General features: G+C 47.3%; 1 protein-coding gene across 1 annotated transcript; it reads left to right on the top strand.

The window, feature by feature from the left end:
- Positions 1 to 3561: 3561 nt before the first annotated feature.
- Positions 3562 to 11780, top strand: LOC118236804 (protein yippee-like 5). Its single transcript, XM_035435425.1, has 3 exons — positions 3562 to 3777; positions 8475 to 8642; positions 9372 to 11780. The coding sequence occupies exons 2-3, from the start codon at positions 8502 to 8504 to the stop codon at positions 9594 to 9596; spliced, it is 366 nt and encodes a 121-aa protein (XP_035291316.1). The 5' UTR covers positions 3562 to 3777; positions 8475 to 8501; the 3' UTR covers positions 9597 to 11780.
- The last annotated feature ends 413 nt before the right edge of the window (positions 11781 to 12193 follow it).

Below are 12193 nucleotides of genomic sequence, written 5' to 3'. Positions count from 1 at the left end.
AAAATGCAGTCTGTCTGTACAAGAAGACAGAAATGTGCTGTGTGTGATGGAGCCTCGTGTCGACATCTTCAGGCACTCTGGCACAGTCAGAGTAGAGTTTTACGACACTGTCGGTCCATCATAAAGCAAATCTGATAAGGGTCCGCTGTATGGCACAGAGATGGGACTCAAGATTAGATCAGAGACTATAAGATATGATACGATTAGATTTGCAAAGTGGTACTTAAAATACAGCTGATCATTACTAGTTCTGAATTTTATTTTTTGCTCAAACAGATCTAATCTCAATGGCAAACAAACAGGTTCTTTGACTTTGCACAAAATCAGATGATTGGTCACTGTAGGCCATTCAAGATAAGATTCTGAGCGCTTATGTGATTGATGTACAGTAACTTGTGTACTGTAATTGTGCAGACAGTGTTCAGGCATACAATGATACCTGCACAGTATATCTAATGCTCCAAAACTACTTCAATGTAACACGACAGCTATGACTGCTCTATCGAATGAAGTGTTTTTGAATGACCACTCAATGCATCTTCACCTCTCACACCGATGCAGATAAGATTAGACTCTATGAAAGTGACACACCCAGATGATGCCTCTGTTAATGATCAATGAACATCATCGTTAACGAACATTTTCTGTGCTAGCCCCAGGTCTGTGATTCCTATGCACCTCCGCACACACACAACTACAAGTCCACTCCACAGACAGCTGCAGTTAATCCTGGATCCATTTTCAGCTAGAAGGTGAGAGCTCTGCAAATGTGAGGAGACTTAAACCAAAATGGAGGTTTTTCCAGACCTGGTTATGACTCTGAACACATACTGAAGTAGGACAAGAGGAGACCAATGGTTGTGGATTCAAATGCTTTTAACAGCCAGGCTCATTTAGACCGCTCAGATTTAAAAGCCATGCGCATGCAATACATGGATCACATTACAAACGTGAGCCATTGTGAGGAAGCTGGCTTGGATTTGGTCAGCCACTGATCGATACGATTTATTTATGTCACCCGTTGCCCCGGAGACTGCCTCTCTGCTCACACACTCTCACCAGGTAAAATAAAGATAATCGCGATTACGGTCAATGACCTCAGACAGGTAATTTCAGTCAGCTCTTCAAGGTCACGGTCACACGCTTTGAATAGAACAAAGTGAAAGAGCATATCACTATAGCATCTTTCCCTTAAAGCTTATACTCTGTCATTAGCCAGTGGAGGGACGGGCACTGGGTAATAAACAATGTTATCCAGATGTATAGAGGAGGCTACCTCTCCCGTGGACCAATGACCATTTATACATCCACAACTGTGATTTCACGAGTCATTTCTGCTTTGAGTCCTAAGACAGGGGTGCTCTGGGTTCGAAAGAATAAGTCTTTAGCATTTTTCATCTGTAGGGGTGGCTGGAACAGATTGTGTCCACCAGTGGCCTGCTTTCAGCATATCAAAGGGAATTCTGGGACTGTAGTCACTTAACACAGTTTGTGAACGCTGTGCTTGTTTTTACTATTAACTTCCACAGTGTGTGAAAATATTAATAGCCCCCTCCTGATTTGGCCCTGTGTGCATATCTTGCCTCTTCTTCTCTGTGTGTACAGTCCCTTCTTACTTTTGGACGGACACGCTCAAAGGCAAGATTGGGTAATGTTCAGAGACGTTTTTTTTTTGTCTGGATTTTGGCGGCAAAAGTCAGCGCTGTTTTCAGCTCCTCGTGTTTTCAGATGAGTTCTTAAGTCAGTGGTTCTTAACCTGGGTTCGGTCGAACCCTAGGGGTTCGGTGAGTCGGTCTCAGGGGTTCGGTGGAGCCTCCGCCGCAGAGGTCCACCCCTCAGTCTAGTCTGCAGTTAGTTAGTTTTTTTACTAAAGAAGGGTTCGGTGAATGAGCATATGAAACTGGTGGGGTTCGGTGCCTCCAACAAGGTTAAGAACCACTGTCTTAAGTGCACCTTTACAAGCTTTCCCGTGTTACTGACTTCTGTAATGCGCTCTACTGCCCCCCTGTGGGCTCAAATAATTTCAGCAGACAGCAACAAACTCTCAAATGTTAACGATTGATGGTGATGTATCTGTGCTACAAGATTAACATAAAAAATACCAACGTAAATATTTGCTTGGACAGGGGCTTGCTTAGGAGGATAGTGATGCAGTGAAATCCTAGGTACCATCTATGCTGTATCAGATCAGGATATGTAACGATGGCATAAGTATACCATTTTGAGGCTCAATTATCTGTAATATTTTAGCAGTTTTTATATGTTTCATGTGCATTGTTTCTGGGCATTGTTATGAATTATTAACTTCCTTGGTTATTAAAATACACCAATGGCCCAGTAGTGAATGGGCCTGGTGCTTCTCTAATTTTGTGGCAGCACCTTTGTCTTGTTTTGTTTGGGGACAATCATAGCCTTTGAAATCAAGGCCAAAGTTAATCAATACTTAACTTAGTTAGTTATGGCCTCCTTAGTCAACAAATCTGAACCCAAACGAGCATGTATGGGATATTCTGGAAAGATGCCAGAGACAGAATTTTCCACTTACATCAATGAAACATGAGTTGGCTGATTTTCCCATGGAAAAAAAAGGTGTAGTGCTGCTCCTGCAGAGTTGCATGACAGATGCTGACAGACTATCTATGCCACAGTGCATACAGGTCATATATATGGCATTTACTCCAATATTTATTTTTTTCTCTCCACCAATATGTTGCTGAACTAAAACTGCTGAAAAAAATTTGAAATAGTTAAATTAACTTGCATTGTGCCAAGTGGACTGTTTTTAATTAGGCAAAAAGCTTTTGAGCTGAACGGGGAAATTCCTTGATCTCTGCAGTAACATTACGATATTGCCTAAGTGCTGGATCTCTAGGCAACGTGGGATGTTCCATTAGTTCCAATATGTATGTAGAAAGTACACTTCAGTGGCATGAGGTGTTCTCTGCAAATTGAATTACAACATTTGTCTGTAGGTCAGCGTGAATATGACACAAGCTGAACTGTGCAGTATTATGCTGAAAGAAAGGCACGTGCATGCACGCACCGATCAACGCCACAAACCTTCGTTTCTATGCACAGAAAAATGCAGCCTACCGTAAAAAAATACTGACAGTCTGGTTTTGCTTCAAGGGTGGCTGAAACAAGCAGCTTAACACATGAATAAGCAGGTTTCAACCCAAATATGTATTGAAAATATTGCTTTCAATTTTCAAAAACTTTTATTTGGTGGATACTCCCTTAAGCACTGCAATAAAACGATATTGCATTTCTAAACACTATTTTAAAAATTCTCTAGCACAGAATTTGACAAAAAAAATAAGTATAGGGATCAGTATTATTGCTATAGCTAATAGGAGGTGCCCTTATAATAGCTATTTATCCTCCACAACATACATTCGTTTGGCGTTATTTGATTTTAAAATAACTTCTCGGGGTTGTGTAACGACAGGCCATTCTGAATACCCAATGAATCAGTAGCCCACTGAAAACGTACCTCGATGTGTCCATGACTTTAAAAGAGCTGCCTATCAGCTGATGAAAAAGGCGGGGCTAAGTCAGCATACCGGATGTTGATAAAGTCTGCTTGGAACAGCTGAGAGAGAACAACAAAGCGACCGCCACACTGACACGCGCAGGCATATAGAGAAGAAATTCACTGAAACAGAAGGGAACCGTCGACAAAGACGGCTTTAGACAAACTTTTCGCAGATAAACAACCGAGGAAAGGGAAAACTCGGGGAGCACAAAGTCCAGAACCAGAGAATCAGACGGAGAGAGGTGAGACAGAGGCGAGGTTTTTTGCGTCAACAATTAACAAGCCAGAATTCGTCGAGTTTTGGGGGCAAAAGGGAACACGATGTACCCTAGAATGGGGGAGGGCATGTCCATTGGTTTTTGAAATATCCAACTGTTGACTTCCTGTAATGAAATAACTTGTATTCCTGGCAGTTAGCAACTTTATACATTCGACGATTTCTCAAATGTATTAGGCTTACATGGCACTCGTTTGCGTTGGCGTGTCGCTTCCTCGCTGGCTGCCTAAGCACTAGTGACTTGCTAACGTTGGCTAAGTTAGCTAGTGCTAGCAAGCAATTATGCGGCTCGCGACGCCGATGCGAAAAGCTACCTAGCAATCTTGGCGACTTGAACTTTCCTGATTTTGGTCATAAGTAGCTTAGATAGTTCGCCGTTTGAAATCGCACCACACAAACTGTCCTGTGTTGGTCGGATTTTGAATAATTCTGATACTTTGCGACGCGTTTTGTGCATACAGCTAATTACTGTAGCATATTGAACAGAGACTTGCCCATTCATTATTGATACGAAATCTTTCGTGTTTTGGTCGTGTACTGCGTGTATTCTTTTGTGTTGTGTCTGGTTATTAGCTAACTCTCTGTTACAGCTAGCTCGAGTCTAGCTGTCTCGACATGGGCTACGAAAACAACTGTCTGCATTGACGCGACTATTGTTTTGTTTTGACGGCACGCTCGACTGCTCTTGTCTAAGATGGTGCGGACGAACAGCAAGACACAAGCATCGATCATCGCTATTGTGTAATAGGCGACATCGTTTAATATCTACACCAGAGTACAACGCCATCGAGTACATTTTAATAATGAAAACGGTTATAAGTCGGTGTTCATGCGTCGAAGGGTACTGAGTTTGGTTCAGTAGCAGTAGAGCTGCATCTTTGGCGCAGTCGCAGTCGAACACGCGAGTGTCCTTGTTTTTAAACAGCAGATAAATGGTAGCTATTTATACTCAGTCTGTACATGTATGAGGGTGCAGTTTAAATACGGAGTAGGGTAATGGGTGAGCAGTGGCAACGGCGTGTTTATAAAATTGACATTTGTCGATTAATTCATGTTTTGTCCGTCTCTGTCTGTGTGTTTGTGCATAACACATTTGTGCTTTTTGAGGAGACGCTAGAGCAGTTAAGGACAAGCTGTTGGGGAGGGGGTGATGATGTCGTTGGATCGTGATGCTGGGGAGGGGGTAGACACTGGGGGCTGTCTGGTTCTTCTGTTAGAGGACCTAATTCCATAAAGCTGCCCACATGCATCTCATAGCTCATAATTATGTTGGCACCTTAGAAAGACTACCGGGACACTTTGCACACGTTCTTCGGTTCGGCTTTTGACACACCCCGTGACATGTCACCATGTGAACCAAGGTGTGGCAGCTATTTTGCATGCTGCCTGACAGGCACGGCACTTCAGTGTCACAGTGTGCATTGCCTCAGAGGCTATGTGGTTTATCATAAAGCAAAGGTGGCCTTCCCTTAAGCACACTCTGTGAAAATTGTGCATTGTGCACACACAAAATATGGGAGCGCGATGCTTCATGAACCAGTGAGATCAGGGCTCTATGCTAACATTTTTTCCAAGGAGCACACATGCTCCTAAGTTGAACATTTTAGGAGCACACTAATGCATCCCAATTAGTAGATGTGCTTCTAAATTATTTTTCAAGTTAGCACACATCAATTTTTAGGAGCATATGCCCCCAAAATGGGGGCACCGTAGAGCCCTGGAGATGGGTGGAGCTAATGTCCGTGTGTCCTCAGTGAGCAAATGGGTGTTTTGCTATCGGGTGAACAGCACTCTGGTAGGTTTGTCCAAGTTGGTGATAGAGAGTACGCGGTAGCTCCACCTATCCCGAGGTTCATGAAGCCTCGCTCCTCTGCCGTGCTGTATGAAGCGCTAAGGCGTTGTTGCGTGGAGTTAGCGTTAGTGCTAGCGGCTGCCCGTACAGCCTCCTGCTGTCGGGCCCTGTTAAACGTAGCCCCCGCAGCTGTCGGAGAATGTGCCGACTCAGCTGCAGCTGTACAGGTAATAATAGCAGCGGCGGTGCTATTAATAAAGATGTCATGGAGAACAGCATGAGCCCGGCCAGCGCCAGGCTGGTTATAGACCACCGTGCAGTCTCTCCTATGAGGAGAGAGTGCTCTGTGGTGCTTATGCTGGGGCTAAATCCCCAATGCTGTCAAACACAAACCCACAGCAGCGCAGGCCCTTATACACTTACCACACTGAAAGAACAATGAGCCATTTGCTGGTGGGGTAGTTTAGCTACTGTCTGTGAGTGTGTACTGTTAAAGATTTCTCTCTTTGTATTTTTGCTCACTCTATCTCTGGTGTACTTTAATAATAAATGTGGTTTTGGCAGAGACTAACTCACATACTGTCCTCTCGTATGTGTGTGTGTGGGGGGGGGTTTAATCAGCTGTGGGTGCTTGTGGCTTTGTTGCATGTTACATCCTCTCTTTGTTTCAAACAGTGTTGATCACTGTTTGTTCTCTGTTGGGTCTGCAATTAGAGCCCAGCAGAGCAGTAGCACTAGCAGTGCTGCAGCGTTCTCTGAGTGCTAGCAGTGCTGCAGCGTTCTCAGAGCAGTAGCACTAGCAGTGCTGCAGCGTTCTCTGAGCAGTAGCACTAGCAGTACTGCAGAGTTCTCAGAGCAGTAGCACTAGCAGTACTGCAGCATTCTCTGAGTGCTAGCAGTACTGCAGCGTTCTCAGAGCAGTAGCACTAGCAGTACTGCAGCGTTCTCAGAGCAGTAACACTAGCAGCGCTGCAGCGTTCTCAGAGCAGTAGCACTAGCAGTGCTGCAGCGTTCTCAGAGCAGTAGCACTAGCAGTGCTGCAGCGTTCTCTGAGCAGTAGCACTAGCAGTGCTGCAGCGTTCTCAGAGCAGTAACACTAGCAGTGCTGCAGCGTTCTCAGAGCAGTAGCAATACTGCAGCGTTCTCAGAGCAGTAGCGCTAGCACTAGCAGTGCTGCAGCGTTCTCAGAGCAGTAGCACTAGCAGTGCTGCAGCGTTCTCAGAGCAGTAGCAGTACTGCAGCGTTCTCAGAGCAGTAGCACTAGCAGTGCTGCAGCGTTCTCAGAGCAGTAGCAGTACTGCAGCGTTCTCAGAGCAGTAGCACTAGCAGTACTGCAGCGTTCTCTGAGCGCTAGCAGTGCTGCAGCGTTCTCAGAACAGTAGCACTAGCAGTACTGCAGCGTTCTCAGAGCGCTAGCAGTGCTGCAGCGTTCTCAGAGCGGTAGCACTAGCAGTGCTGCAGCGTTCTCTGAGCAGTAGCAGTACTGCAGCGTTCTCAGAGCAGTAGCACTAGCAGTGCTGCAGCGTTCTCTGAGCAGTAGCAGTGCTGCAGCGTTCTCTGAGCAGTAGCACTAGCAGTACTGCAGCGTTCTCAGAGCGCTAGCAGTGCTGCAGCGTTCTCTGAGCAGTAGCAGTACTGCAGCGTTCTCAGAGCAGTAGCACTAGCAGTGCTGCAGCGTTCTCTGAGCAGTAGCAGTGCTGCAGCGTTCTCTGAGCAGTAGCACTAGCAGTACTGCAGCGTTCTCAGAGCGCTAGCAGTGCTGCAGCGTTCTCAGAGCAGTAGCACTAGCAGTGCTGCAGCGTTCTCTGAGCAGTAGCAGTACTGCAGCGTTCTCAGAGCAGTAGCACTAGCAGTGCTGCAGCGTTCTCAGAGCAGTAGCACTAGCAGTGCTGCAGCGTTCTCAGAGCAGTAGCAGTGCTGCAGCGTTCTCTGAGCAGTAGCACTAGCAGTGCTGCAGCGTTCTCAGAGCAGTAGCAGTACTGCAGCGTTCTCAGAGCAGTAGCAGTGCTGCAGCGTTCTCAGAGCAGTAGCACTAGCAGTGCTGCAGCGTTCTCAGAGCCCACAGCTGCTGCCAATCTGTCTGGGGAAGCAATTTGCATGTTGCTTGTTCACATTCACACAGAAGCATGCGCACACACACACAAACACACACACACACACACACAAGCCTGTGTTGTTCTCAGTATCTAGGAAATGTTGAAGTGAGAGGACAGGTTTAAGACATTGAGTCATCCTGCTTCCTGAGTGCATATTGTGTGTGCGTGTGTGTGTGTGTTCAAACTCACACACTGTAACCCTCTTGGCCCATTTGTAGCAGGAGACCCCTCTCATGTAAACTATCCTAAGACCTGCATGCATTGCGGTGTTATTTTCTTAGCCTGAGAAGCGTGCTCTCAGCTCTGAGATGGAGCGTATGCTGGGTTTGCCTGCGACGGCGCGTCTGCTGCCCGACTCATAGGGGCTTTCCAGGGGGGTTTACACTGCGATGGCTTCCCTTTAATCCACAGCTTTATTCTCCCTCATCAGTATTCACAAAGCACCACCCCAGAGCCCGCATACCACACCACATAACTCTCTCATGTCTTCCATTTTCCTGCCTCTAGGTGTGATGAGAGTGGAGCTGGGTTTCTGTGCGGCGTGTCAGTGTTTACAGAACAAAACTCAATGAGCCCATGCTGGGATTGTTTGCGGTGGAGGGTTTGGTTCATATTGTCAAATAGTCATGGGTAATCTAGAATGTTCTAGCAGGGAGAGACTCAAAATGGAGAGGGCTTGCCTTGGTGTCCTCCTGTGCTGACGGGGAGGGCTGAAGTGGTTGGTGCAGTTTTATCTGTGCGCTGAGATGAGCTCCCCCCCCCCCCCCCCCGCAGGTCTGTCCCATCCCAGCGCAGACAGCAATGGGGCGCATTTTCCTGGACCACATCGGGGGGACCCGGCTCTTCTCCTGCGCCAACTGCGACACCATCCTGACCAACCGGTCCGAGCTCATCTCCACGCGGTTCACCGGAGCCACCGGCCGTGCCTTTCTCTTCAACAAGGCACGTCAGGCCACGCCCACTCCACCACAGCTGCCTGTCTGAGGCCACGCCCACTCCACCACAGCTGCCTGTCTGAGGCCACGCCCACTCCACCACAGCCGCCTGTCTTAGGCCACGCCCACTCCACCACACCTGACTGTCTAAGGCCACGCCCACTTCACCACACCTGACTGTCTGAGGCCACACCCATATCCAACACCCACCCATCTGAGGCCACAGGCCAAACAAACCACCCTTCAGCATAAGAGCACATACAGAATAACACACATTCACTGTGTTTACATTGCATCTCCCTTCAGGCCTCTACTCTAACATTTTGTCCGAGTAGCATGTGCTACTATGTTGAATAGTTTAGGCGCACACTAATGCATCCCAATTAGGAGCAGTGCACAGGCACAGGGTAGCAATACAGCGTAATGATTAAGGGACAGGGCTTAGGGTAGGTGTAGATTAGGTTTGGGGGGTCTTAGTAAGTGAAGAGTTACTGAATTAGTGAATTGGAATAATGAACTTGGCAGTAATTGAATTTAAATTAATCAAAGGAAGACATTGAAGCATTGAACATGCTCTGATGTTTTCTTTAAATAAACATTAACTGAGTGAGCTGGACAGAGTGTACAGTGCTTATACAGCAGCTTTCTAACGCTATAAATCTGATACTGATCACAGATAATGATTGAAAGCAGGGTTGGGCCCCTTTGGTTCTCAAGTTGAGTCTGTCGCCCCCAGGTGGTGAACCTGCAGTACAGCGAGGTGCAGGACCGCGTGATGCTGACGGGCAGGCACATGGTGCGCGACGTCAGCTGTAAGAACTGCAACAGCAAGCTGGGCTGGATCTACGAGTTCGCCACCGAGGACAGCCAGCGCTACAAGGAGGGCCGCGTCATCCTGGAGAGGGCGCTGGTGAGGGAGAGCGAGGGCTTCGAGGAGCACGTCCCCTCCGACAACTCCTGAGCCCCGCCCCCCCCTCCGGCCCGCGCAGCCAATGGGCTGCTCCTCCTGAATCATCTCGGCTCTCCCCGGTCCCTGCTCGGCCTCTGCTTTTTCACAGACACCACTGGCTCCTGTCAATCAGATTCAGACTCTTAGAGAGGCCTGCCCCCTATGGACAGTTCACTGTAGCTACACACAGATGCACGTACTGCCGAATCTACACTGACTCGCATAGCGCATACTAAGCCACCGCACCAAATAGTCACGTGACACACACAGGTCCATCACACGTAGGCACACAAACAGACGTAGGGCAGCCCGATATAGCTACACACACACCTAGCCCATCATTCATACATGTACACACACACACACACACACACACACACCAGTCCACCATGCCTACACATGAATACACAAGCAGTCCAGTGTGGCTTCACACAAACGCTCGCAAGAGCAAGACCTGAAAACTAGCTACACAAACGTCACCTGCAAACATGTGCACGTGCAGATATACACACTGTACATACATTTGCACACTAAACACGAATCCATTTCAGGCTGCACTCAGCCTGGACCCAAGCCTGCAGTCTCTGCTGCCACTCACAGGGGGAGGGGGAGGGGCCAGGGGAAGAGGTGCGGATATTATTGGCTAAAAGATTGTGGTCTTCGTGTCAAATCTCCTTTCTCCCGAGTCTGCCTCTGTCGCCCGCTCGGTCTCCCTTGTGTTGGTGCTCCGTGTCTCTCCGTAACACCATCTCATTGTGCCTGTTCACACAGCCTAATAGTGTGTGCCAGTCATGTCTCTTAAGAGCTGATGTAATGTCACAGTCATTCAACCAGGTTTGCGCTAAAGATGCTGTATTTACTTGGCCTGAAGAGTTGAGTCCCGAATCGATTCAACTGATTCAAATTGATTTGAATCGGTGCAAGCAGGCATGTGCATTTGGGTGTGTGCGCGTGCCTGTGCCTGTGCGTGTACGCGTGTGTATGTGTGTCTGTCTGTGTTCATGCGTGTGCATGCATGTGTGTGTGTGTATGTGCGTGCGTGGACGTCTGTATGTGTGTCTGCATGCGTGTGCCTGTATGTACGTGCGTGTCCTGTGTATCTGTGGGCTAGCGCTGTGCTGTAGTGATCTATGTCCTGTTGGCCCTGTCGTAGTGCCTCCCCCTGCTGGTCGTTCAGTCACATGGCACTGAGGAATGTAACTAACAGACACCTGCGGCCCATTCTGATTCACATGCATGCATGAGTGGGACCAGATGCTTTATTCTGAGGGAAAAAGGAAAACTTTTACATTAAACTTAATTTAACTGGTCGCATCTTTAAATTATTGTAAGGTGCATTTATTTTAGGAAAATTGACTGAAAAATCAAGTCATCATCATTGTTAATAGTTATCATATAGTATTACCTACATGGCCACTTAAGTTTTGACCACTGATTATTTTGTTTAAAGTCTAGGGTAGACTCAACATTTGTAGTGTTTAGGCAAGCCATCTTGGCTCAGGTCGGCCATTTTGGCTCCAACAGTAGTTTTTTTTCCCCCCCATCTGGAGAGTATATGTTTTTAAAGAGGGTTTTTCTTGGTGAGGGGTCACCACTGGGGCTTGTCGTCAGACATGTCACGCATCCTGTTTGTTTGCATTCCTGTGTGGCCGTTCCTTGTGGAGCCAGCGGTGCTCATGGTTGTGTGTGTGTGTGTGCGTGTGCGTGTGCACGCATGTTCACGCCTGTGCTTGTGTGCGTGTGTGATTTGAGAGATCACCAAGGCACCAGAGCCGAGTGTGATCACACCACTCTCTCTCCAGGGGTGTGTGTGACCAGTTGTCTTTGAGGATTGGAAGCTTGTGCTGTTGCAGACCAAGCAAGTCTCCCCACACTCTCGTTTGCCATTGGGGGGGGGGGGGGGGGGGATGGTGTTATTAATCTCATTCAGGACACTGATTAAAGGCCCCCACCTCCAAATCCAGCACTCTTGACATTTCCCATATCAACTGGTGGACATATGGATTATTCTTATTATTATTCTTCTTATTATTATTACTGTTATTATTATTACTGTTATAATTAGTATTATGGTTATTGAACATTTCTCTGGGTAATCCTTCTTTGAGGTGAAAATGAAAGCAAGAATGTATTTTCCGTTGCTGAGTTCTCTTCTGTAGTGATGTTTTCTGAATAAAGTGAGCGTTCTGGCTGAAAGCTGGCCTCTGGCGTCATACCTCAGCGTCACTCTAGGGGGAGCCACCCGAGCAGAGAACATCAACCTCAGTAACCCGGACATACATGGCTGGTTATGCCTGACCTGACTGTTGCTGTGTTCTAGTAGCCATGGAGACAGGGGGGAAACTCCATGGCTACTAGACTCCAGGGCCCGGAATTCATAAAGCATCTCAGAGTAGGACTGATGATCTAGGGTCAGGTTTCCCTTTAGGTCATGATGGATAAGATTAAAATATTAACAGGGAAAATCTGATCCTAGATCAGCGGTCCCACTGCGAGGTGCTTCGTGAACACTACCGAACGGATGGAGTGTTGGGTTCTGACATCTAATCACGAATTATGCATAGCCTGTCTTAGTAGCAGACATAGAGGCATTCCTTTATTGATGAGTT

This window comes from Anguilla anguilla, chromosome 1 (assembly GCF_013347855.1).
Source record: "Anguilla anguilla isolate fAngAng1 chromosome 1, fAngAng1.pri, whole genome shotgun sequence".
In the NCBI taxonomy this organism is placed as follows: Eukaryota; Metazoa; Chordata; class Actinopteri; order Anguilliformes; family Anguillidae; genus Anguilla; species Anguilla anguilla.
Note: the sequence above shows the minus strand (reverse complement) of the source record. Positions and strands in the feature narration are given on the sequence as shown.

Bases quoted from the DNA above. Each gene is read 5' to 3' on its own strand.
- LOC118236804 (XM_035435425.1), top strand. From the start codon at position 8,502: ATGGGGCGCATTTTCCTGGACCACATCGGGGGGACCCGGCTCTTCTCC. The intron at 8,643-9,371 runs GCACGTCAGGCC...TGTCGCCCCCAG, and splicing joins GTGCCTTTCTCTTCAACAAG to GTGGTGAACCTGCAGTACAG.